This window comes from Oryctolagus cuniculus, chromosome 3 (genome assembly GCF_964237555.1).
Source record: "Oryctolagus cuniculus chromosome 3, mOryCun1.1, whole genome shotgun sequence".
NCBI classification, from domain to species: domain Eukaryota; kingdom Metazoa; phylum Chordata; class Mammalia; order Lagomorpha; family Leporidae; genus Oryctolagus; species Oryctolagus cuniculus.
In genome coordinates, this window is record NC_091434.1 from 59,098,794 (window position 1) to 59,126,598 (window position 27,805).

The 27,805-nt window shown below is 39.9% G+C and overlaps 1 protein-coding gene across 5 annotated transcripts in view; it reads left to right on the forward strand.

The window, feature by feature from the left end:
* CERKL (CERK like autophagy regulator) overlaps positions 1-27,805 on the forward strand; it is a 175,694-nt gene that overhangs the window by 14,583 nt on the left and 133,306 nt on the right. The window contains exon 2 of one of the 5 annotated variants that reach the window (XM_051849385.2): positions 12,162-12,290. The exons of the other annotated variants lie outside the window; for them this stretch is intronic. Within the exon in view, the coding sequence (XP_051705345.2) occupies positions 12,269-12,290 (22 nt within the window). The 5' untranslated portion in view covers positions 12,162-12,268. The remainder of the gene's footprint in view (positions 1-12,161; positions 12,291-27,805) is intronic. 5 annotated transcript variants of the gene reach the window in all.

Here is a 27,805-nt window from a genome sequence, read left to right on the forward strand (position 1 = left end):
GAGGAACTTCAATACCATTTTCCTGAATATACTAACTTGCATTCCCACCAACAGTGTGTTAAGGGTTCCCTGTTCTCTATATCCTCATCAGTATTTTTTTAATTTGTTTTTTTTTTTTGATAATAGCCATTCTAACTGGAATCGAAATGATCTCATTATGACTTTGATTTGCAGTGCTCTCAGGACTAGTGGTACTATGAAGTTTTTCATGAAGCTGCCAGTTCATATTTCTTTTGAGAAATGTTCATTCAGATCCTTTGTCCTTTTCTTCACTGGGTTGCTCTGTTGAGTTTCTGAGTTCCTTATATACTGTATTATCAATCCTTTATAAGAGTAATGGTTTTCAAGTTTTGTCTACCATTTTGTCGGTCGTCTCTTCTACAAGTTGTTTCCTTTGCTTTACAGAAACTTTTAGTTTGATATAATCACATTTGCTTAGTTTTCCTCTTGTTGCCTATAATTTTGGAATCTTAGCCCAAAAAACCATTGCCTACACAGATCCTTTGAGTAGTTCTCTTTATGTTTTTTTTTTTTCCTAGTAGTTTCATTGTTTCAGGTCTTACAGTTTGGTTTTTGATCTACTTCAAGTTGATTTTTGTCTAGGTAGAGGGGGGATAAAGTTCAAACTTCTGGCCGGCACCGCGGCTCACTAGGCTAATCCTCCGCCTAGTGGCGCCGGCACACCGGGTTCTAGTCCCGGTTGGGGCGCCGGATTCTGTCCCGGTTGCCCCTCTTCCAGGCCAGCTCTCTGCTGTGGCCAGGGAGTGCAGTGGAGGATGGCCCAAGTGCTTGGGCCCTGCACCCCATGGGAGACCAGGAAAAGCACCTGGCTCCTGGCTCCTGCCATTGGATCATCACGGTGCGCCGGCCACAGCGCGCCGGCCGCGGCGGCCATTGGAGGGTGAACCAACGGCAAAAGGAAGACCTTTCTCTCTGTCTCTCTCTCTCACTGTCCACTCTGCCTGTCAAAAAATAAAAAAAAAAAGAATAAAAAAAAGTTCAAACTTCTGCATATGAATCTTCAGATTTTCATGCACATCCCAATATGTTTTCAATGTATTTGACAATCAGCAGGCTATAAATGCATGGATTAACTTCTTTTATCTCTATTCTGTTTATTGGTCTATGTGTCTTATTTTAAAAAAATGAATTATTTGGCACAAAGAAAATAGAGCACCCATCTGTTGTTTCACTCTACAAATGCCCATAACATCTGAGGCTGGGCCAGCTGAAGCAGGAGTCTGGACCTCAATTTGGGTCTTCGATGTGGCCCAAGTACCTGGACTATATCACCTGCTGTCTCTCAGGGTATATAGTAGTAGGAAGCTGAGAACAGAATTGTAGCCAGGGTTCAAATCCAGGTATGCTGAAAAGAATTGTAGGTATCCCAAGCAGCATCATAACCTGCTTTTTATTTTATTTTATCTTATGTCAGTACCATGTTTTGGTTGTAACAGTACTACAGTATGTCTTGAAATCAGGTATTATAATGCTGCTAGTTTTGTTCTTTTTGTTCAGGATTGCTTTGGCTATTCAGAATTTTAGGTTCCTAAGATTTTCAGTGTCCTGGTACATGAATAGCTATTCAAATGGGTGTGTCTGTGGAGAGGCAATCACTGTAATATCCTATTTGGCGTCCATTTTGCTCTAGCTCTCAATCATTACTAATAGTCTACCAATCCTGCCCATGCTTGTAAGCATTTCTCAAATCTGCCTTCTCTGGAATCTTGATATATTTTCAAGTTCTGTGAAAGATGTCGCTGATATTTTGATGGGGATTACATTGAAGCTGTAAGTCACTTTGGGTAGTATGGACATTTTAATAATTGAATTTATGACTTTGGGAGGTCACTCCATTTCTTTGGGATGTTCAATTGCTTCCAATAGTGTTTTATAGTTGTCATTGTAGAGGACTTTCATATCGTTTGTTGAATTTATTAAAAAGAATTTATCTATTTTAATAGCTATTGCAAGTGAGACTGCTCCTATAATTTCTATAGCAGAAGTTCATTGTTGATGCATAAAAATTCTACCTGTTACGTTAATTTTGTATCTTGTAACTTTTATCATTTTTTATTAAAAACAGATTTCATGCATCCCACAGGAACAATTCCAAGAAGACAACCATACTCCCCTCCAACCCTCCCTCCTCATCCAAAATCCCTCTCCTCACCCTCCTGTGTTCCCTTCATCAGTTTTTCAGACAAAATTTTCTATTTTTACTGTATGAATACTAGTTTTTTTTTTATCATGAAAGATTGTTGTATTTATTGAAATAATCATATGGCTTTTATTCTTAAATTTGCATCTACTGAGATAATCATATGGTTTTTACTCTTCAATTTGTTAATCCGATGGATTCTATTAACTAGTACTTTGTTGAGGATTTTTGCATCTATGTTCATCAGGAATATTAGTTTTGTTTGTTTTATTTTTTTATTTGACAGGTAGAGTTACAGATAGACAGAAAGGTCTTCCTTCCGTTGGTTCACCCCCCAAGTGGCTGCAATGGATGGCACTGCGCTGACCTGCAGCCAGGAGCCAGGTGTTTGCTCCTGGTCTCCCATGTGGGTGTAGGGCCCAAGCACTTGAGACATCCTCCACTGCCCTCCTGGGCCACAGCAGAGAGCTGGACTGGAAGAGGAGCAACTGGGACTAGAACCTGTGCCCATATGGGATGCCGGCGCTCAGACAGAGGATTAATCAAGTGAGCCATCAGGAATATTCGTCTAGACATCTTTGTATTTCTTCCTGGCTTTGAAATTAAGGTGATATTGGCTTCAAAGAAAGAGTTTGGGAGAATTCCCTCCCTTTATATTGTTTTGAATGGTTTGAGAATAATGGAAACTAGTTTTTCTTTATAAGTCTTAGAGAATTCAGCAGTGAAGCCATCTGGCCCTGGGCTTTTCTTTGTTGGCAGGGTCGTTATTACTAATCCAGTGTCTGTCTTGGTTAATGGTGTTGTTAGATCTTCTATGTATTCATGACTCAATTTTGGTAGATTATATGTGTCCAGGAATCTACCCATCTCTTCTAGATTTTCTGATTTGTTGGTGTATAGCTGTTTATAGTAATTCCTAATGATTCTTTTTATTTCTATGATATCCAGTGTTAGATCTCAATTTTGATCTCTGATTTTGATTTTGGGTCTTCTCCCTGCTACCCCCCACCTTTTTTTTTGATTATTTGGGCCAGTGGTATATCATTTTTTTAGTTTTTCAAAAAACTAGCTCTCTATTTCACTGATTTTCTATTTTTTTTGTTTCAATTTTGTTATCTAGTTTTATTTCCTAATTTTGGGTTTGCTTTATTCTTGTTTTTCTAGGTCCTTGAGATGCATTCTTAGATCATTTATTTGATGCCTTTCCAATTTTTATGTAGGTACTAAACTAAATGCTATAATCTTTCTCTCTCTCTCTCTCTCTCTCTCTCTCTCTCTCTCTCTTTGACAGCCAGAGTGGACAGTGAGAGAGAGAGACAGAGAAAAAGGTCTTCCTTTGCCATTGGTTCACCCTCCAATGGCCGCTGCGGCTGGCGCGCTGTGGCCGGCGCACCGCGCTGATCCAATGTCAGGAGCCAGGTGCTTATCCTGGTCTCCCGTGGGGTGCAGAGCCCAAGTACTTGGGCCATCCTCCACTGCACTCCTGGGCCACAGCAGAGAGCTGGCTTGGAAGAGGGGCAACCGGGACAGAATCCGGCGCCCTGACCAGGACTAGAACCCGGTGTGCTGGCGCCGCAAGGCAGGGGATTAGCCTGGTGAGCTGCGGCATGGGCCAATCTTTCTCCTTAATACTGCTTTAGCTGTATTCTTCAAATTTTGATGTTGTAATGTCACCTTTGTTCATTTCCAAGATTTTTTGATTTTCCTTTAGATTTCTTCTATGATCCACTATTCTTCAGGAGCATGTTGTTCAGTCTCCATGTGTTTCCATATTTTCTAGAGATTCTAAGATTCTTAATTTCCAGCTTCATTCCATTATGGTTAGAAAAGATACATGGTAGGATTTCAAATTTTTTGAATTTGCTGAGACTTGTTTTATGCCTTAACATGTGATCTATCCTAGAGAAAGTTCCATGCACTAATGAATAGAATGTATATTCTTCAGCTTTGTGATGAAATGTTCTGTTAATTATGAGTTAGCCTACACTATGGGCCAAATGAACCTAACTGTAATGACTCTACTTTTTCTGTCCAATTGATCTGTCCATTGATGAAACTGGGTTGTTGAAGTCCCCCATTACTATTGTATTGGAGTCTGTCTCCCTTTAGATACATTAACATTTATTAAATAGCCAGGTGTCCTGTAATTAGGCACATATGTTTATTATAGTCACATCTTCCTGTTGAATTGATCCCTTGCCTTCTTTGTCTCTTTTAACAGTTTTTGTGTTAAAGTTTATGTTGTCTGATATTAGGATGGCTACACCAGACCTTTTTTGGTTTCTGTTAGCATGGAATATCTTTTTCTACCCTTTCACTTTTAATCTGCCTGTATCTTTGTTGGTGAGATGTGTATCTTGTAGGCAGCAAGTAGATGATTTTTTTCTTAAATTTACTGAGCCAGAGTGTATCTTTTAACTTGAGAACTGAAGCCATTTATAGTTAAATTTATTATTAATAAGTAATGATCTGGTTTTGCATTTTTCCCATAACTATTCCAGTTATTTGTTTTGGGAGATATTTTTTGGGATTATTTGTACTTCTGGGAGATTTTATGCCCTCACATTCTTACATAATGAGTATTGTTCCCTGTTTCTTTATCTAGAACATGTAAGAAGCATTTGGAAGGCTGTACAGGTGTTGACAAGTTCTTTCAATTTCTGTTTGTTTTGAAAGGTCTTTATAAATGAAAACTTTACTGGGTACAGTATTCTCATTGACAGTTTCTATATTTTAGGACTTGGACTATGTCTCTCCACTGTCTCCTAAGCTGCAGGATTTCTGATGAGAAATCATTTGTTAGTCTAATTGGGGATCTCTGAAGATAATCTTGCATTTATGTTGTATACATATTAATTTTTTAAACTTTTATTTCATGAATATAAATTTCCAAAGTACAGCTTATGGATTACAATGGCTTCCCCCCCATAACGTCCCTCCAACCCGCAACTCTCCCCTTTCCCACTCCCTCTCCCCTTCCATTCACATCAAGATTCATTTTCGATTCTCTTTATATACAGAAGATCAGTTTACCATACATGAAGTAAAGATTTCAACAATTTGCTCCCACACAGAAACATACAGTGAAAAATACTGTTTGAGTACTAGTTATAGCATTAAATCTCAATGTACGGCACACTAAGGACAAAGATCCTACATGAGGAGTAAGTGCACAGTGACTCCTGTTGTTGACTTAACAAATTGACACTCTTGTTTATGGCATCAGTAATCACCCTAGGCTCTTGTCATGAGCTGCCAAGGCTATGGAAGCCCCCAGAGTTCACTGACTCTGATCATATTTAGACAAGGCCATGGTCAAAGTGGAAGTTCTCTCCTCCCTTCAGAGAAAGGTACCTCCTTCTTTGATGACCCATTCTTTCCACTGGGATCTCACTCGCGGAGATCTTTCATTTAGGTTTTTTTTTTTTTTTCCCCCAGAGTGTCTTGGCTTTCCATACCAGAAATACTCTTCAGCCAGATCCGCATGCCTTAAGGGCTGATTATGAGGACAGAGTGCTGTTAGGACATCTGCCATTCTATGGGTCTGCTGTGTATCTCACTCCCATGTTGGATCATTCTCTCCCTTTTTGATTCTATCAGCTAGTATTTGCAGACACTATTCTTGTTTATGTGATCCCTTTGGTTCTTAGTCCTATCATTATGATCAATTGTGAACAGAAATTGATCACTGGGACTAGTGAGATGTCATTGGTACATGCCACCTTGATGGGATTGAATTGGAATCCCCTGGTATGTTCCTAACTCTACCATTTGAGGTAAGTCAGCTTGAGCATGTCGCGAATTGCACATCTCTTCTCTCTCTTATTCCCACTCTTATATTTAACAGCGATCACTTTTCAGTTAAGTTTCAGCACTTAAGAAGAATTGTGTATTGATTACAGTATTCAACCAAAAGTATTAAGTAGAACAAACAAAACAAATACTAAGAGGGATAACATATCAAGTTGCTCATCAACAGTCAGGGTGAAGGCTGATCAAGTCACCGTTTCTCATAGTGTTCATTTCACTTTAACAGGTTTCCTTTTTGGTGCTCAGTTAGTTGTCACCTATCAAGGAGAACAAGTGGTATTTGTCCCTTTGGGACTGGCTTATTTCACTCAGCATAATGCTTTCCAAATTCCTAACAGGGATCACTTTTCAATTAAAATTTAAACACCTAAGAACAATTGTGTGTTAATTACAGAGTTCAACCAACGGTACTAGAACAAAAAAAATACTAAAATGGATAAAGTATTACATTGTACATCAACCGTCAGGACAAGAGCTGATCAAGTCACTGTTTCTCATAGTGTCCATTTCATTTCAACAAGTTTCCCCTTTGGTGCTCAGTTAGTTGTCGCCAATCAGGGAGAACATATGATATTTGTCCCTTTGGGACTGGCTTAATTCACTCAGCATGATGTTTTCCAAATTCCTCCATCTTGTTGCAAATGACCGGGTTTCATTGTTTTTGACTGCTGTATAGTATTCTATAGAGTACATGTCCCATAATTTCTTTATCCAGTCTACTGTTGATGGGCATTTGGGTTGGTTCCAGGTCTTAGCTATTGTGAATTGAGCTGCAATAAACATTAATGTGCAGACAGCTTGTTTGTTTGCCAATTTTATTTCCCTTGGGTAAATTCCAAGGAGTGGGATGGCTTTGTCGAACGGTAGAGTTATATTCAGGTTTCTGAGGAATCTCCAGACTGACTTCCATAGTGGCTTAACCAGTTTGCATTCCCACCAACAGTGGGTTAGTGTCCCTTTTCCCCCACATCCTTGCCAGCATCTGTTGTTGGTAGGTTTCTGAATGTGAGCCATTCTCACTGGGGTGAGGTGGAACCTCATTGTGGTTTTGATTTGCATTTCCCTGATTGCTAGTGATCTTGAACATTTTTTTATGTGTCTGTTGGCCATTTGGATTTCCTCTTTTGAGAAATGTCTATTGAGGTCCTTGGCCCATCTCTTAAGTGGGTTGTTTGTTTTGTTATTGTGGAGTTTCTTGATCTCTTTGTAGATTCTGGTTATCAACCCTTTATCTGTTGCATAATTTGCAAATATTTTTTCCCATTCTGTCGGTTGCCTCTTCACTTTCCTGACTGTTTCTTTTGCAGTACAGAAACTTCTCAATTTGATGCAATCCCAAATGTTAATTTTGGCTTTGACTGCCTGTGCTTCTGGGGTCTTTTCCAAGAAGTCATTGCCGGTACCTATATCTTGCAGGGTTTTTTCAATGCTCTCTAATAATTTGATGGTGTCAGTTCGTAGATTTAAGTCTTTAATCCATGTTGAGTGAATTTTTGTGTAAGGTGAAAGGTAGGGGTCTTGCTTCATGATTCTGCACGTGGAAATCCAATTTTCCCAGCACCATTTATTGAATAGACTGTCCTTACTCCAGGGATTAGTTTTGGATCCTTGATCAAATATGAGTTGGCTGTAGATGTTTGGATTGATTTCTGGTGTTTCAATTCTGTTCCATTGGTCTATCCATCTGTTTCTGTACCAGTACCATGCTGTTTTGATTACAACTGCCCTGTAGTATGTCCTGAAATCTGGTATTGTGATGCCTCCGGCTTTGTTTTTGTTGTACAAGATTGCTTTAGCTATTCGAGGTCTCCTGTGTCTCCATATGAATTTCAGCATCATTTTTTCCAGATCTGAGTGAAGGTCTTTGGTATCTTGATTAGCCTGTTGAGCCACGGCGCTGGCTGGAATTGGCTTTCTAATCCGTTCTCTTTCTACCTTCAGGAACTCCTAGGAGAAGTATATTTGGTCATTTATTAGTATTCCATAGATCTTGAACACTATTTTCAGTTTCTAATTTTTTTTTAGAAAATCTTTAATCATGTGTTGAATTCAACTGTCTTCATCTCCTTCAATCTGTCATCTTTGAAAAATATTTTAGGTTTATTTATTTGAAAGGCAGAATTGCAGAGATACATAGAGGCTGAGAGAGAGGTCTTCCATCTGCTGGTTCACTCTCCAAATGGCCTCTATGGCCAGAATGGGCCAATCCAAAGCAAGGAGTCAGGAGCTTCCTCTGGAGGGAGGGGGAGGGAGGGGGAGGGAGGGGGAGGAAGAGGGAGAGAGAGAGAGAGGAGAGATCTTCCATCTGCTAGTTCACTCCCCAAATGTTGGCAATGGCCAGAGTTGAGCTGATCTGAAGCCAGGAGCTTCTTCTGGGTCTCCCATGCAGGTACAAGGGCCCAAGGACTTGGACCATCTTTCACTGATTTCCCAGGCCATAACAGAGAGCTGGATCAAAAATGGAACTGTTGGGTCCCAAACCTGAGCCCATATGGGATGCCAGTGCTACAGACCCAGGATTTAACCCACCCTCCCCCTTTTCTTTTTTAAAGATTTATTTATGTGAAAGAGTTAGAGGAAGAGACAGAGTAGAACAATCCATCCACTGGTCCACTCCCCAGGTAGCTGCAATGGCCAGTTCTGGGCCAAGCCCAAGCCAGGAGTTTGTTCCAGGTTTCCCACATGGGTAGTAGGACCACAAGCACTTGGGACATCTTCTATTTTTCCCTGGACCATTAGCTGGGAGCTGTATTGGAAGTGGTCCAGCTGGGACACTAACTGGCCCCTGTATGGGTTGCCAGTATTGCAGACAGCAGCTTTACCCTCTATGCCATATGCTGGCCCTCCCTATTCTTGCTTTTCAAGATTTTTGAGATGTGTCATTGTTTTCTATCCTTCAGTTGTCTCTGTTGCTTTTAAAGAGTATCTTTTGTGGTAAAAGTATTTTTCCTGAAGATGTGTCTTTGGATGTCAATTTGGTAGGCTTTTGGTCTTAGTTCTTACTATAGTGTAGTTTCCCTATATCTTCATCTAGTTTAATTGATGGCTGTGGCAGCAGGGGGTATAGGGTACTCCTCACAGTCCTAGTAGGGACATGTGGCTCTTGATGGTGCCTAGTCGTGGTTCTGGGTTTTCAGTGGTGCCAGCCCTCAGTCTGTAGTTAAAGGTTATGAGGACATTAGGTTGGAATTATGGAGGAGTCATTTGCTTTTCCCTGGCACCAGACCCAGATTTCTATGTGATATCTTGGTATGTACCTATTTTTCCCCTCTTTCAAGGAATTATTCCTTTCATGTTGTGCTGCCTCAAGTTGATGGAGGAAGAGAGTAAGCAGTCCTGTGATTTCCCCAAAGCCACAATGCTATCTTACATCCAAAGTCTATAACCCCCCATGACCAGTACAGCATGGGGGTAGGGCCAGGGCACACATTTCTGTGGGCATCTACTGAAGCAGTAGGCCTGTGGACCGATGCTCCTGCAATCAGCCACAGGTGTTGCTGAACAGTGTGTAAGTCCAATGTCAGGCCATGAATTTCAACTTGTTATGAGCCAAGTCCAGAAGCTGTGTTCACAGGTACTGTCATGGGGATGGAGACTATCATGACCTGCCCATGACCAGCCACTGAGTTTTGGGATGTAGCCCTATGCTCATTTTAGTGCCCTACTCCCCACTGGCTGAAGTCTTATGTCTTGCTGTCTGCTCAGTGTTGGTAAGAGATGGTGATGATAGTCTCTTGATTGCCAAGGCTGACTTAAGTCTTGTATCCACTGGGCCCTGTGCTTTCTTGTGGATTCATGCTAGGCCTGATGGAGACTTGGGGAGATGCAGGCCAAGGCGTGACTCTATACTACAAGGGTGGTAGTGATTCAGTCAAAATGAGTAAGTCTAGAGGTTCTTCCTGAGCACTGGGCTGAGAATAGAGGCCTTTGGGCCTCATTTGGTCCTCATCTTGCCACAGCTGGCCTAGCCTGAGCTCCAAGGCAAAGTCCTATGTTCACATTCCTAGCCTACTTCCCAGAAGTAGAGGACTTACTCGGCTGTTTTGTCAAAGGTGGGAGATGTTTGCAGAAGGATTTCTCCTGGATAAAGCAGATCCAAAGGCTCAGTCTTTAGGCACTCACCTCGGAGAAGAGGCTGTGGGGTCTTGCAGTAGACTTGACTGCAGAAGACCTGGTACTGAGTTGCAAGTCAATCAGAGGTATGGACTTAATTCCTTGTCTCTTCCCCCATGCAGGAAGTGTTTCTCCACACAGTGTTACTTGGAGCTGGGTAGGAACATATTTGCTTATAGTAAAGTCAAGCTCTGTGATCACTTGGTTTCCTTAGCTCTTGTGAATGTGGCTTGGTATGTGAATAGCTATTAAGATAATTGTGTCTGAAGAGAGGCGATCTCTGTTACATCCTACTCAGCTGCCATCTTGCTCTGTATCTCATTCATTACCAATCATTCACCAATCCTGTTTACTATGATAAATATTTCTCAGATCTCATTGCCTTCTCTAGCCAGGTCTTAACTTTGGTCTTTAACATCTTTTATTTGAAATATGCTTTCCCCTCTGTCAGCCTGTGCTCAAATATTGCCTGTATAGTAAGGCTTTCCCTGATAATCTACTTAAAATTCACTTCTTCTGTGACTTTATAGCTTCCTTTGTTGCCTTACATTCTTCATTGGCACTTACATTATAAATTTTTGATGTTTGTCCTTTGTCCTGCCCACCCACATCCCATATCAAGAGAGCAGTTATCTTGTTTTTTTTTTTTTTTTTAACTATTATGTCTTGATTGACCTAGTAGGAAACAAACAGTACACTCATATTGCAGTAACTTAAAGAATTTTCAAAGGGCATTACAATGGTCCCATAGCCTCCATCTGTGATTTTTATTTCTATGGTTCCAATCACACACTGCCAACCACAGTAGAAAGAAAAATATTAAATGGAAAATTCCAGAAATAATTTATCTGTCTTAAAGCACACACTGTTCTGAGAAGCATAATGCAATCTCATGCTGTCCTCCTATCCACCAAAGATGTGAATCATCCTTTTGGCCTTTCTAGTCACTGGGTAGCTATCTTGATTATGGGACCAACCACTGGGACACTGCAGGGTACTACCTGCAGTTTCAGCATCCAATAGGGATCATGGAATTCACTCCTCATGCATATTGGGTGACTACTGTATTTATAAATGTATTAGCAGGAATGTAGGAACAGTGAAGTACTCTCATAACTAGTAATAGATGGACAGATGATACCATTTTTAGGTATAAGAGGGAAAATTGAACAGGCACTTGAGTCTGGATTCTGAGAGACTACATGGAGGAGATCACTAGACAGGAGGTATGACTTTTGTCTCAGTTTGTCTGATTTCCTCAAGGAAAGACGCAGGATCAATATTGCTCAAGTCCCCTCTTTGCTGGCCCACAAACCAAAAAGGCAACTATAAAGCCGAGGGCAAGAGGACCACTTGATGTAGTCCATACTGTATGGCTACTCCCCACTCCATGAACAGGGCATATGAAGACTACATCTAGATGAGGGAAAATAGGAGATATTCAGAACATCTGCTTTGTTAATTGTCAGCACATTAAAGAGTGCCTGACACATGAACAATACTTGTTGAAGAAATGAATTTGACTGATTTACTGGGCTGGTGAACTTCAGTTTTGCCTGTTGCGTTGTAACTTGATTACTACACTTCTGCTTAACACCCACTGTTCATCACCTACAGAGGCAGTCCCCTCCTATTCCACTCCCTTTTTAGGCATCAGAACTTTTTTTGGAAAACAGTCTTGTGTGTATCCCCAACATAAAACAGATAAAAGTGGAGGTATCTTGGTAGGCATAGTGAGTCAAAGACTCTAACTGCTTGGTTCCTCTTCCTCCTCATGGCAATGTAACTGTTTTAAACCCATGAAGGCGAGAGTGGAAAGAAAGACATGCTACTTGACGTGACTTGAGACTTCCATGATTGGCACCTAATGTATTTTTGAATCTTGACTTACCAGTGCTTTCCTCCTATTTCCTTGTCTATAATAAAATGAATGACAAAAGTAGCTCTCCATATACTGTATTATTTTTTTGCTATTCTAGAAAGTGGTAATTTCCTTTCTGTGTAGTTTTCTTTTTCGTATGCTTACACATTTACACTGATCACAACTAAAGAAGTTGCATTTTTTTTTTCTCTTTAGGCACAACTGGATTTGATACTGAGATACTGAATATAATAGAAGATAATTATCAAGCTAGTTGCTAAGGGGTATCAAAATCCTGAAGACATAAGAGAGGGGAGCAGGTGATGGTTTTTGAAGCTAAATGGGGTAGGTGAAACAAGCCTGGGTTGGGGGACTCTGCCAAGGCCGAGCAGGTCAATACAGTGCCCAATGTGGGCAGCCCCTTCCCTGCTGCCAGGGACTAGGTATGAGTTGCCAAAAAGCAAGAAGAAATCTCCGAGGACGTGGGCAGATGCTGCAGACCAATTTGCATGTTTCACAATTAAGCCCTTAGTTTGTGCTGTTACTGGACCAGGTATTTTTAGAGTTCAATGTTTTCACAAGCATCACTGATTGCTTGTTGGCATCATTTTAAATCTTAACCAGGCACAAACTTCTAGGAGTACTGCTTTGAAGAGGAGATAACAGCCTTTTTATACATCCCTAAAGCAGGATCAATTGACTGTTATATGTGACTTGATGTTTTTTTTCTCTATCCCCCAAAGAAACATGGGTGGGAGAAAGTAGTAGGTGAGATTAGGCAACCTGAAGTTCATGTTGTAGTTCGTTTAAGAATGAACAGTGATCTCTGACAAATGTCAAATATGCAAATGCTATCATGTTGAACATGTATTTCCTCCACTTTCCTTTGGTCCCCTGAAATGACAACTCTGGAGACTGACAAACATTGTTCAAGTCTGTATTGATAGGTTATTTTATAAAACAATAGTCTCAGAAAACAGTTTTTTAGTGTTGCTATGTGAGTTGCTCTGATATGCTGTTTTCATTACAAACAAATGCTGAGTATGACTCAACCAAATTAACTTCAGAATTTCCTAGTGAGGAGCACCTTGGAATATGAAAAACACTATGATGTCATTGATAGCCTCCTTCCTACAGTTTGTATAATCTGCCAGCTGTTCTCTGGGAAAAGCCTTAGGAGTGGCCCCTAATGGCCCTGAAACTTTGTCTCTGCAAATAATCGGGTATTCAGCTGACCTTGGGCAATTCAGTTGACCCGTCTTGACTACAGTTTATTGATCTGCACAGTGAGGGATTGATATTATGATGTGTCTAAGCACTATCAGTGCTGACCACCTGTGAAGTTGCATTTGAGAGAGAATACCTGTTTGTAAAAACTGGAGGTATTAAGAAATTCTGTCAAATAATTCTGAGTTAAGTTTGCTCAGTGGGGTCAAGTGTGGTGTATGAGAAAGGGCATTGAATTTTACAGCAGGAACTTTTTAACCCTAATGAGTTTATAATTAGAAGAACCATGGGCTCACATTGTGACATAGCAGGTAAAGTCACACGCTGAGGTGCCAGTATCCCATATCGGCTGTTCTGTGTGACTGGGTTTAGGTGAACCAGTGGATGAAAAATCTCTCTCTCTGCCTTTCCCTCCTTCTCTCTCTGTAACTAGCTTTTCAAATAGATAAATCTTTTTCTTAGAAAAATGAGAAGAACCACATAGGAAACATGGGCCAAGTCCCCTTGCTCCTCTTTCTGAGCTTCAGGCACAATGATGAGAGGCAAGCAACCGCTTCAGCACAGCTCTTGTCTCCAGAAGGAAGAAACTTTATTTTCTAAATATCATTTGAGAGATGATGTAAGAGACAGAGGTAGACAGATCTGTTGCTGGTTTACTCCCCACATGGCCGCGATGGCCGGAGCTGGGATGGTCTGAAGCCAGGAGACAGGAGCTTCTTCTGGGTGTCCCTCATGGTTGCAGGGACCCAAACACTCGGGCCATCTTCTACTGCTTCCCCAGGCCACAGTAGAGAGCTGGATTGGAAGAATAGTAGCCAGGGCATGAACAAGCGCCCGTATGGGATGCCAGTGTTGCAGGCGAGGGCTTAGCCTACTATACCATAGCACCAGCCCCAGGGAGAAACTTTTTGGTAATGGACAAAAGGACCAACTCATCCTTTCTTCTATTTCAATTTCCTGTATTCTCTATTGAACTTCTGAGCAAAGCTTTTGTAATTTGTTTGATTAGAATAATACTATGTTTCAAAGATTTTTAAAGGTAGTTTGAATATGAATTATTTATAACTACTTTTCATATCCTTCTTATTTCATATTACACAACTTGATTTTTCAAAAAACTATTCCTATCACAAGTGTGTGCTCAGCTGAATTTAGAGCAGTGACTAGAAAATCTAAGTGTTGGTCTTCAAAGTAAGGTCTTAAATGCTTGCTAGTGTTGGAAGAATGAGAATGATTTTCTGGAGCTCTAAGTTTATATAAACACATTTACTTGCTGGAAACTTAGCAACATGAAAGATAATGTGGAAAAATGTGAAAGTGAGAAAAAAACAATTTAAAAACAAGAGTTTGTGATTATGTGGGACTTAGCAGAGTGGGTGTATTCTAAGTATTAATCTGCCTAAGCTGTTTGGGAACAGATGTATGTGAAACAGATACCCGGTGTTCCGTTGTATGCATCCAAAGTGAGACATCTGTCAGTGGAGCATGTGGTCAGGAATAATGGAAGCAGGGGTTAAACCCCAAAATGACCTATTACTTCTGTGAATTATTGAAGGACTAATTACTCAGTAAAACATGATGCTTTGATTTCTCAGGCTACACAGTGAGAAGAAACTGTCTCTTTAAACTTTTTACTATATTCCAAAGCTGTTAGAGTTGAAGGGAATTTTAAAAGATGGGCATGAAGATTCAGGTTCACCTGGTAACTTCATCTGCTATCTGCTTAAAGTTGGTAATTTTTTTTTTTTAATTTATTTTATTTGAAAATCTGGGGGCCAGCGCTGTGGCGCAGCGAGTTAAAGCCCTGGACTGAAGCACCGGTGTCCCATATGGGCACCAGTCCTAGTCTCAGGTACTCCTCTTCTGATCCTGCTCTCTGCTATGGCCTGGGAAAGCAGTAGAAGATAGCTCACGTCCTTGGGCCCCTGCAGCCGTGTGGGAGACCCGGAAGAAGTTCCTGGCTTTGGATTGGCGCAGCTCTGGCCGTTTCGGCCATCTGGGGAGGGAACCAGCGGATGGAAGACTTCTGTCTGTCTCTACCTCTCTTTAACTCTGTCTTTCAAATAAATAAAATAAATCTCTCTCTCTCTCTCTCTCTTTTTTTTTTTTTTTTTTGAGAGACCAATCTTCTGTTGGCTGGTTCACTTCCCAAGTGGCTGCAATGGCCAGGACTAGGCCAGGCCAAAGCCAGAAGCCAGGAGCTTCACCTGGGTTTCCCACTTGGGTTCAGGGCCAAACACTTGGACCATCTTCCACTACTTTCCCAGGCACATTAGTAGGGAGCTGGATTGGAAATGGAGCAGCTGGGACTCGAATCGGCACCCATATGGGAAGCTGGTGTCACACCAACAGCTTTACCTTTCACGCCACAATGCAGGCCCCTTAAAAATGCTTTGAATCTGTTATCCTCTCAAAACTATTCTGAGGTTTTAGCTTTTTATTAAGGAAAACTGGTTCTCAGCAAATGTGGAGTGGCTTCTCTAAAGCAGACTGTCCAGTAAGACTTCCTGTTGTGATGGGGGTACTTAGTATCTGAACTGTCCGATACAGTTGTCCATAGCTGCATGTGGCTACTGCACACCAGAGATGGAACTAGTGTGATCAAGCAAGTGAATTTTTCATCGTATTAATTTTAATAGCCACATGTGACTAGTAGCACTGTATTCCACAATGCAGCTCTAATGCATGCAGAGCTGAAAATGTTTGCCCTTTATTCCCAGACTTTAGTTTTAATCTTTATTTCCATATAAAAAGACGTGCAGTTTTCAATAACTGGATGCTAACATAGAACTGATACAGTCCCTCTAATCAGCTGCCTATTTACACAAAGCATCTGAGTCCAGAGATACTAAAGTGACAGAACTTTTGAACCTAGTTTGTGTGTTCAAAAACAAACAAACAAAAAAAAAAACCTTCGGTTATTCAAGATAAAGTTGAAGCTTTTTCTATAGAAATAATTGTATTCCTTAGGATTATTGTGATTCATTGTTTGAGCTGAAATTTGGAGAATGAGACAGGGAGGAGGAGGCAGAGTTGATAGTACAGAGACAACAAGTGTGACACAGATTGCATCTACTGGTTTACCCTCTGAATACCTGGAGCAGGCAGGGCTGAGCTGGTCAGAAGCCTTAAGCCTGGAACACAGCCCAAGTTGTCACATGGGTGGTGGGGATCCAGTTATTTGGACCACTATTGCTGCTTCTCAGGGTCTGCATTAGCTGGCGGCTAGCACCAGGAACCGAGGCTGGGAATAGAACCCAAATCCTCTGATGTGGGATGTGGGTATCCTAACCAGCATCCTAAGCACTAGGCCAAGCACCTGCCCCAGCTAGTACTTTTATACAAAAAGATCTGCTTTGTGTCTCCTTTCTCTCTCCCCTTTCTCCACTCCATTGGGGCTGTTTGGGGCTGGAACTGGCACAGAAGTCTCTATGGGTGTGGGGAACTGGTGTTTAGCTGAAGCTAAGGGGCATCCAAATGAGAAACAGACTGGGCCAAGGTCAGTAGGCCAGAAAAGATGATCCAGTTGGGACTGTCCAAAGCAAGAGGGCCTGAAGTGAATCACATAAATGTACACACCATGAAGCTGAGGGATCTAAGAGCCAGGGCAGTGGGTACAGGGAACAGTGGAGGAATTGGGTATGCAGGGAGGTAGCACTGCCTGGAATATGGGGCTGGGCATTTTGTGTCCTTTGGAATTGGGAACATGGACTGTCTTTGCTTCTAGGGCCAGGCATGTAGTAACAATAACTCCCTACATCTGTGTGATCTGAGTACTGGAACATTCAGTAGAAGGCTAGTGTTTCTTAACTTGACTAGGGTATTATTAGATTACATTTCAGACATGGACAAGTGTAGAAATATCACAAGTCCTAGACACAAACTTCTCTAAGGCCTTTCATCTGACTGTATGCCTGCCCTTGTTTTAGATTTACCATTTCAATGATGGGGATCCTATAGGCTGAGTGAGTCAGCACTCTCTGTTTATATACGGAGATGGTAAGCAAAGGAATGGAACTCTGAATAGATGCAGCTCTTCACGTGCTCTTGTGTTTCCCAAAACCATCATGTGATGACCAGGAAGTAGAAAAGAAAAAAGGAAGCAGAGTGGAATTCAAGGGAGTGAAACCTTACGCTAACTTTTGGCACAGGGACCAGAGGATGCAGGTCCTAGTGTAATGGATGGCTGAATCCATAGGTTGGCAAGCAAGCAGGCAGCTATCCATAGAAAAAATGCAATGGATAAGCTTTAATTCCCCACCCCCCAACCCACATCTGTAAGCCTAAATAAAGTCCAAAATAATGTACCAGCGGGCCTCAGGGAATTCCTATGTAAGTTCCAAGATTTTCATCGGAAACAGTGTTGTTTGAAAATAGTGCTTGAATGAAAATAATGAATGCTTACTGTTGCTTACTCCTCCAGGTCCTGTGCTAAGTATTTTATCTTGTTTAACTTTCCCAATAAGACAATGTAGTCTCAAAAGGATTTGTATTCTTTAAGCCCAGAGGTAGTAAATAAATTGCCCAGGGTGCTAGAGTTGCTGAGATGCCAAGCCAGGCAGTCTCCTAGAGAGCCTGTTGAACTGTACCCATTAGGTTATGATGCTGCCCTCTAATGACTTCAGAAGTGTAACATCTGAGTTAGTGGTAGTGAAGCACCATGGCCCAACCAAAACAAAATCTGTAGAACAGTATTATGTGACTTCTTTTAAACTTTTAACAGATTCACCATTGACCACTTACTACATTTTTCTGGCTACTTCTAATTTCTGAGTAAATGAAGAGAACAGGAGAGAGAAATGGGAGTTATAAGTAAGGTTTTTTTTTTTTTTAAACTATTTTATTGTGGACACCATAAAAATACACAAATGTAGAAAGAATAAAATAGTAGGCCTCCATGCTTACCCCAAAGAGGAATGAGGCTCTGTGTAACACGACATTGAGTTGGAGTTTTCAATTTATGGCCAGTCTCCTTTCATCTCTGCCTTCCCCATTTTCCTTCTTCCCCTGGAATAATTGGAAACAGTTCCTAGGCAACATCTCATTTCATCTATAAGTATCTCAGCATGTATTTCTAGGACATAAGGATTTAAAATACATTATCACAGTACTTCTCTTCTATTTTAAAATCTTTTACCTCTTTAAATATCCAGTTAGTATTCAGAGTTCCTGATTGTTTGTCTCTTTTTAAAATGTAAATTGATGTGGAAATAAGATTCATGTTGTTGGTTACTGTGTCCCAAGTTTTTTGATCCAGAGTCTTCTCCCTCTTTTTTTCTTAGAAATCACTTTTTGATTAAAGTGGGTTGCCTGGCCATAGTGTCCCCATTAGAATATGAAATGTTTATTTGGAGCAAAGACTTGTGAAAGAAAAGGGGGAGGAAGTGGGCTGTGTGGATATGACCTCAGGTGTGGGGTGTCTGAGGGATGCAGCAGGCTGGAGAAGGGAAAGCCTCGACTTGAATGTGCATATCCTGTGTCTGCTGACCTGTGGTATGAGGTTTGGAGAGAAGACTGCTCCCACCTTGGCAGGGAATGGCCAAACCTCACCTGTGTTCAGTTATGGGCAGGGGGCTGCCTGGGAAGTATGTGAACACGGCTCTGAAACTGAGGTAGACCTTGAGAGTATCAGTAGCCAGGGAGTGCCAGCTAACTACACTCATTGTAGAAGAATGGCAAATTCCTACTCAAAGGGAGAGTCTAGCAGCCACAGTGAGCAATGAGGCTTAGTATTATCATTATAAGCTCATGGATTTGAATGTATTAAATATTTTTCAATTCACAGCAATGACTATTCTTACTGATTCTTAAATTGTCCAAATCTTGGGTTTTGGGGCTAAGGCAGGGGTGGGCTTTAACTTCCTCTGAGTTCTTTTTGCATTTTTTCAGCTCTGATTGCTTCCTTCATTTCTTGATTTATGAAATGGCAAGAAATTCCAGGTTCATACTAAACATTTCATTCCTATGATTTGGAGTTAGCCCTGTCATAAAACCCTGTGTTTTTCCCCATGTGGTGGTATTTGGAGACCACAGTTTGGGTACACAGTGTGATCAAGGCTGAAATTTTCCCTTCTTTGGCTTGTTCCCCAGACTTTTCACAGAACAGAACCAGGAAGTGTATTGGTTTTCTTTCTAAAAAGAAAATCCATCATGGAATTAAGGCAATACATAGAATTAGAGTTGAGAATTACACCACTTTTACTTGTCTTTCTCCAACCATTAAGATCTTGATTCCCAACTACATCATTACTTACTTTATCCTGCATTAGATACATTACAGAATAACACCAATGCTATATTAACAATAAAATTATTAAAATCATCTCAGTTATGCTTTTATTGTTCATAGATTATAAACTGCTAGAGATGTATAGCAAAATAACTGTTTTAAAGATGATAATCTCTGAAATTATGTCCATAATGTAATGCACAGAATTTTTTGCTTCACTTTGCTTTTGATTTTAAGCATTTTCCTCTTTAAATATAATTTTATAACTATTTTAATATAACTAAGAAAGCTTGTTTCAAGACTGTCTTTTTGAGAGAAAGCAAGAGAGCTAGTGAGTGAGCACACGTGTTTGCACTCATCTGCTGGTCCACTCTACACATGGCTTACTACAGCCAGAGCTGGATAGAGCTTAAGGCCAAGGACCAGGAACTCAATCCAGGTCTCCCACATTGGGCGGGAGGAACTTGGTTACTTCACATTACTCCTGCCTTTCAGGAGCTGCATGGGCAGAAAGCAGGTGTTAAGAGCTAGAGCCAGGAATCAAACAAGGACATTGATGTGGGATGTGAGCATCCAGTCACTTGGCTAAGCAACTGTTCCTGGCTCACTTTATTTTTAAAATATAAGCAAACATGTATACACATTGTTTTCATTACCCCACTCCTACTCCTCTTCTTAAAAGCATAGCAGGATTCCATACATCATTTTTCATGCTAACTGTCTTTGAGCCAAAAATATACCTAACACTGTCTAGCATTATAGTGAGTCCTCATTTCCTTTAATATGTGTACCATAAACCATTGTATCCTACAATTTATTTAGCCATCACTCTGTTAAAGAGTTTGAATTGTTTCTAGTCAGGTTTCCTATTTCCAAATAGGTGTAATGAAAAAATTTATGTGTCTTTTGTATTTTTCCAGAGTGCTTTGGGGATAAAGCTTGAGAAATGGGATTGTTGAGTTAAAGAATAAGTGCCTGTGTGATTTTAGCTCTATATTGTCAAGGTCTCTCAGAAGGGTTGTATTTTGCTTTCCGATCACCATTGTATGAGACTGTTTTCTAAAAATTTCTCAGAGTATATTATGAAACATCTTTTTCAGTCAATCTGATTGGGGGAAATGATGTCAGCATAGTTCCAGTGTACATTTTTCTTATTAAAATAATTTTTCAGTTCATTCCTCTTAATACTCAGGAAGAACCTATTATGTTCTGGGTTCTGTGGTCTATTTCAGGGATGTTCCCATCAGTTTAACAGTTTCTGCCTCAATGTATTCACGATCTATGGAAAGACATCAGCAGAATACCTACATGAGCTATGTGTAATTGAGTTACTGCAGGGTGTTACAAATTTCCATGAAAAATAGCTGTAGCTAAGGGAAAGAATAATTCTGTTTCATGGGCAGAAGGGGAAGTAAAGAGAAGTGGCAGAAGAGTTTGAGGGTATATTTAAATGTGGTTCTTGGAGCATGCTTTGGAGTTAGCAACAGAGGAGGAAGTAAGGAAAGCATTCTAGGAAAACAATGCTTGGAGTAAAATCTCAGATAAAAATGCTTTGGCCCATTTGGAAAATAAGGACATAATCTATGTGAAGAACATGCATTCATGGGGGGTGGGGGAGTTGACTATACTTTGATTAGTCAATGGGTTGTTCAGGAATTTATTCAATACCAGGAAGTTGGTGTCCCAACCTGGGTTGAGTAAGGGGTCAATAAATCTAGATGTATTGGAGATGGGGTGTGTGTGTCATGGAAGGCTAAGAGGGAGAGACAGAGAAGGAGGGAGGGGCAGGCTGGGTTTTAGAAAGCAATCATGGTAGTACGATACATTATAGAGGCTTCACAATGAAGCCTGATGGGATGACCAATATGCTATAAGATACAGAAGGCTGTGTGCACTAGGTAGGGAGAAAGGTGGGGCTAGATGGAAGAGATATTGTCAGAGATCAGCTTTGATCATGTGTGGCTTATGGAAAAGGGGAAAAATAATGATAATGCTGAGATGTTTACAGTGGGTAATGGAGTGGATAGTGGTCACTGCTGAAATTCTCATATCACCACAATATAAAAGTTTCTTATTTGAAAGCATTTTGCCAAGCCTTAGCATCAGATGTTTCAGGGACTAGCAAATATCCAAACAGAAATAAGATAGTTTGAAACAAAAAATGCTTAAACTGGAGAAACTGCTCCCAATGGACTGTAACTTGAAACTTATCAAACGTGATCTGTGTTTTCTGTGAGTCTCAGGCCCTCTCCTTCTGTGTCCCATTTTTTTTTTTTTTTTTTTTTTTTTTTGACAGGCAGAGTTAGAGAAAGGTCTTCCTTACGTTGATTCACCCCCCAAATGGCCGCTACGGCTGGTGTTGCGCCAATCTGAAGCCAGGAGCCAGTTACTTCCTCCTGGTCTCCCTTGTGGGTGCAGGGCCCAAGCACTTGGGCCATCCTCCACTGCACTCCCGGGCTACAGCAGAGAGCTGGATTGGAAGAGGAGCAACCGGGACAGAATCTGGCACCCTGACTGGGACTAGAACCTGGGATGCTGGTACCACAGGTGGAGGATTAGCCTAGTGAGCCACGGCGCTGGCCTCTGTGTCCCATTTCTTAATAGTATAGAGGCTACTAAAAAATAATCAAAGCGTAAACCTTTCTATTTCCAGAAAATACTCTTGAAATGTTGGTTTGATCTTTGGACCTTCTTATTACTTTAGAATTACTGGGCTGTAAAACATTTGTGAAATAATAATTTGGCAATATGTCTTTTTAATGTGTAGAAAGTAACTAATTTTCAATTTAGAAAAAGTTCTTAATTTTCTTAATCTCCATGGTATTTTTCATGTAATAAAAATATTTACACCAATTGAAACTTTTAAGTTTACTAAATGTTATGAACAGATAATTCAGAGCACTTCTTAGTGTCCATCTGTGCGGGAAATATAACATCAATAAAAGTGAGCAGCTGTTAGTATGTATTGGTTTCCTTATTTTAAGTATGTTTACATGTTTTGAAAGTATAAAGGGATAATGCCTTAAACTTATGAGTAAGGAAAGTATAAAGGGATAATAGGATATGTTCTGTTGTGGTTTTCATCATACAGAAAACTTACTAGATTTAAAATCTTGGTGGATGGTAATACATTTTAAACATTTTATTCATAACCCACTTATCTTGGGATAATAGTTCACTTAAATACCTCTAATTGATTTAAATGCCCTATAATAAAAGTATTTGTCATGAATTTGATTAATAGGTTCCTAATTTTTTAAAATAATTTTCATTGCCTGAAACAGCATTTTTCATATTTTTGGAGAAGGACTACTTCTTGGTACCCTAGTTTCTGAACTAAAACATATTATTTACCAAGTACTTCAAATGTTACACACTGAGACCAAGTCTACTGTTATTGGTAACATCTTGGAAACAAGGAAACACTTGGTGAATAAACATGCTTTTCTTGAATTCTGCTTGTTACTGAGCTTCCAGTCTCATCTCACTCAATTCTTCTGCATGGAGATTATGTGAACTGAAATCCTACATGCCTTTCCGAATTCAGCTGTCTTGGAATATAAAGTGAATTCCAGTGATTGCTGTGAGAAGCTGAGGAATATCTTTTGGCTTTGACTTTTAAAGACCTTCATTTCAGTGTCTTTAAGTAGCTTCCTTTGTGTTCCTTGCTCACTTTTGGGTAATATGGCCAGTTCTAAAGGGATAATCTAGAACACCTCAACCTTCTGATAATTAAAGTGATAATGTTAAGTAGCACATAACTTAGTATATTAAAATAATGTTTCAGCAGTTACCTACTTAACTACTGGGTATGAAGACACCAGGTCAAAGTCATTGATTTTTTGACATTAAAAATTCTTGTTACTATCCTAAACTAATCAGATATTACAATGAACTTTCAGAATAACTAACATTCACCATTATTTTCAGGTATTCTGGAAAAATCTAAAAACCATGCTGGAGATATCTGCAAATTATTTGATACTCTTACTTGCCCTTTATACTAACATCAATAAAGTCAGTTAAATGAAAACTCTGAAAATCAGCTGTCTATCATGTTCAATCTGTTAAATTATAATATGCCTTGACATAACCTTCTAAGTTGATTTTTTTTCACCTTTGTGAAGGCATAGTCATTATTACTACTGATGCTCTTTTGTCTGTGCATACTGTTGCAACATAATGTGTTGTGCATTTGATCCAGATATTACCATATTGCCATAAGGAGCTGCTATTATTTTAGACACCAGCCGATTCCATGATAGTGTCAGATTTCTTTAACATATGTTTATGTTTTTATACAAATGACCCTAAGAAACATCTGTCAGCTTTGTGGTGGTATCTACTGTTTCATTTTTAGAATCTGACCTGTTCATCAGTTTTTCATGCATATACATTTCATTGAAGTAGATTTCCTTTGTTTTGCTGCTATTGAAATTAATAAAATTGAGTCAGTAGTTTTGTAGCATGGTTCAGAGAAAAACTGGAGCTGCCTATGTATATTACTTTAAAAATACCTCTTCATAATTGTGCTTTTAAATAATTTGCCATTGAGTTATACTTTAATTTAGAAAAGAGTCCTTTTAGTGGATCATTTAGAACTCAAAACTCTAGGTTTCAATTCATTTCTATTGGTTGTTAAATTCTTTGACCTTACTAAAGTTTGCAAGAGTTGGGATATATCATTTGTTGGTTCATTTCCTGTGCTTATTGCAATTCTTCTAGTATCTTTGGGGGTAAGGAAGGCATTGAAAGTGGTGAAGTCTTTGCTCAATGGAAACTAGAGAAATTTCTAGATAACAGAAGCTGTTGATTATGTAATAATTTTGATCCTTCTCTTTTCCTTACTTTGACATGATCCTGACTGCAAACAGCAACTATTAAGAATTTTCTTTGTCTTAACACTATTTTTGCTTTTTAAAAATATAGCTATTTATTTGAACAAAGTAATATCTTTTTTATGGTATTTTAAACTTGGAACATCAATGAATTGAAAATCAGGAACTTCCTTAAAATAACGGTATCTATCAATGCGTTCTGGTAGAAAAGGTATAAATAGATTATTTCCACCTTTTATTTTACTAGAGGACATTATAACATTTTGTATGACCTATATACTTGATACCAAATATAAACCCAATAAAGTAAATATTTATGAGAGGTGCAGTTTTTAGTTACAGTATATTCCTATGTTGTTAAAATAATGACTACAATGATTGGCTTCTATTTTCCACTCATCTGCTTTCCTGTGCATCAACCATTGGTCTCTATCAGACTGGAAGCAAGTTATCATTTACATCTCTATGCACACTCGGTTGCCCTGGCTGCTCTTAGCCCCTCTCTGTCCCTTGGGTGACTTATGTCATTAGGACAACCTTCTGTCCCCCTGCTTGCTACCACTTGGCTGAAACTGAGTTGAAGCTCTTGTTAGTTGCCTTAGGTAACTGGCATCTTTTGTGACTTGATATTGGCCTCTGTGATATCTGTGTGCCTTCTGTTATATGACTGAATTCTATCAGGGATGGTGGGTGACAGAACTCAAATGAAGCAGCACTGACTCCCTAAGTAGCTTTTTATTTAGACCTGAAATAGGAGATCCAGGGGTATTTCCTACAGCCCTCTGGGCCCAATACTCAACAATTTAAGTGGGTTGGAAGACTGGATCCACAGGGAATGTAATTCCACTAAATTGTGGTTTAGTTCTTCTCTGTACGACTAGAGTAGGACGAAACGAGCGAAGTTCACTATGACTTTTCCTAGACTCTTGTAAAGCAGCCCACTTACGGTGACTCACAGCTTTTCAGCCCCCTGTCTCTTGACCCTGTGAAGACACTGGGAGAACCACAGTGTGGATGAGGACCTTCATGAAAAGTCTTCAGAAACTGGGTATAACTGTAGTAGTGTAGTGTGAAAGATTATGTAGCAGTTTTCACTTGATAATTGTTACTGCTTGTGTCTTTCTGTTTTTTGGTACAGTGAATTTGTACTGCCTCAAGACTAGGAAATAGTAAAAAAAATGTATTTCCATTAACTTTTTGTTATGCCTGGTATGATCTGAGCAGGTGGAGCCATAATTGTTTACTTGATGTGATGTTCTTTTTTAAGAAGTTAATTATATCATGGGAAATGGAAGAATAGCAAAATTAATTTGAGCATTCTTTAGGAAATCATGTATGCATGTTCACTAGAGAAACATTGGATTTCTTAAAGCACAAAGGCTTTGTTTTGTTTTTAATAAGACACACTCTTTCTAATTAAAACAAAATCCCAGTGTTAAAGGATTACTATTGTAAGTAATTGGATTTCTTTCTTTCATTCTTCTCATCCCTATATATGAGAATAAATCCAGTGGTGTCTGAGGGTAATAAATATTTCCAAATTAAAAAGTTCTCTTAACCACCAAATTACAATAATACATCTCAGCGTTTATGGATGACGATATGGAAAGTGATGTGAGGTCAGGAATTTATCTTAGATTCAGCAGAGACAATGATAAAGAAACTAGTTAAAAATAAACACTCATTTAAAATGGTGAAGTATTTGCAGTACTTAGAATATAAATTCATTATTTGCATAATTTTACTTCTGTCAACATACTTAGTACTATCTCTTATTTTACATAAGCACTTTTCTGAACGATATATTAACATCAAAGTGATAGACTAAAAGCGGTTAGGTTTAAGATGGTATATTTGAGAGAAAAATCTAAGTCCTGCACGAAAAACAGGATAAGCTCTCATCTTCTTCCCTTCTTTTTTCTCCCCTGTACTTCAGAGCCCTTTTTAAATCAGGGATGAGCCCAGAAACAGCAAACAGGAGGGGGAAGTTAAGAGGGGAAGAGAGTGCTTTGCTTGAGGCAAAACCTTCTCCATATGGGGCAGCACTGAAAGCCTTCCCCACCCCCCCACCTTACCTGAGGCCTGGCCGGCTCAGGGAAGAGGCTGTGCTGGTGGCAGCATCAGCAGGTGGAGGCAGAGGAGATGTGGAGGTGCTTGATGGCCCTTTAAGCAATCAATCGCTTCTGGGCTCTGAATCTCTCAAGTCGGCCCTTTTCTCGACCTGTTCCTAGACCTTTTACTTCACAGGCGTGGCTTCTCTTGCACGTGGAAGCTCAATGAGGCACGGGTTCTAGATCTAGTACCAGACTGTCAAAGATCAACTGGAAATCTCAGAGCAAAAATATTACAGGCTTTTGAGATTTTCAACTTGACCCTTCAGGCAGGTAGTGTGAGAAATATATATGGTGCTTTCAAATGTTAGGCAATATTCTGTTTCCTTCATCTGTCTACTTAGAACGTACTGCATCCTTTGCTATCTTGATGAATTCCCATCTAAAATAGTGACCTCATAATATAAACCTTGCACTCCAATTAATAAGTTAAGCACTTAAAGTTTATAATCTCCTTTTGGCATTAAATATTCAAGTGTTCACCTGTGGAAACATTGGACCAGAGAGAGGAAAAGGGGAATGAGCACTTTGGTCTGCTATGTTTTTCTTAACTTGGTAAAAAGGCAACGGGTCACCCAGTGAAGAAAATTCAGAGATGCTAAAAAGTTCAAACTGAAGATCAATTGAGAAATGACGTGGTATTAGTCTCAAGAGGCTGTTGTAACATAATACCACAAATTGGGTGGCATGAACAACAAATTTATTCCCTGACAGTTCTGAAGGCTGGAGGTCCAAGATTAGTGTGCCATCAGGGTTGGTTTCTGTGGGGCCTCTCTTCCTGGCCTGGAAAGGGCCGCCTTCTTGGTGTTTCTTCTTGGGGTCTTTCCTTTGTGGCTGTGCGGAGTGAGATCTCATGTCTTCTATTTTTTTAGACACCTTTGTCAGACTAGTGTCCCACTCTCAAGACCTCATTTCAACTTTAATTATTCATTTAACGGTCCTATCTCCACATATAGCCTTACTGGGGATAAAGGCCTCAACATAGGAATTTGGGGCAACAAAATTCAGTCCATTATAGGTGGATTTGGTAGAGTACTCCCTGAGCTCAGGCTTTTTCAACTCCGCAAGTGCAAGTTGGCTTTATTCTTTTGGTTTTAATACAATGGTCAATGCCTTGTTATTTTCTTTAGAGTTATATAAAACACGAAGCAAAGCAAATTGTTAACAGTCAAGTGAGAACATTAAAATAGTTTGGGAAGATGGGCTATTTACATTTTGGTTGGCCTTTTTCTTTTTTTATATTTATTTATTTATTTTTATTTATTTATTTTTTTAATTTTTTGACAGGCAGAGTGGACAGTGAGAGAGAGAGACAGACAGAAAGGTCTTCCTTTGCCGTTGGTTCACCCTCCAATGGCCACCGTGGCTGGCGCACTGCGGCGGGCGCACAGTGCTGATCCGATGGCAGGAGCCAGGTGCTTCTCCTGGTCTCCCATGGGGTGCAGGGCCCAAGCA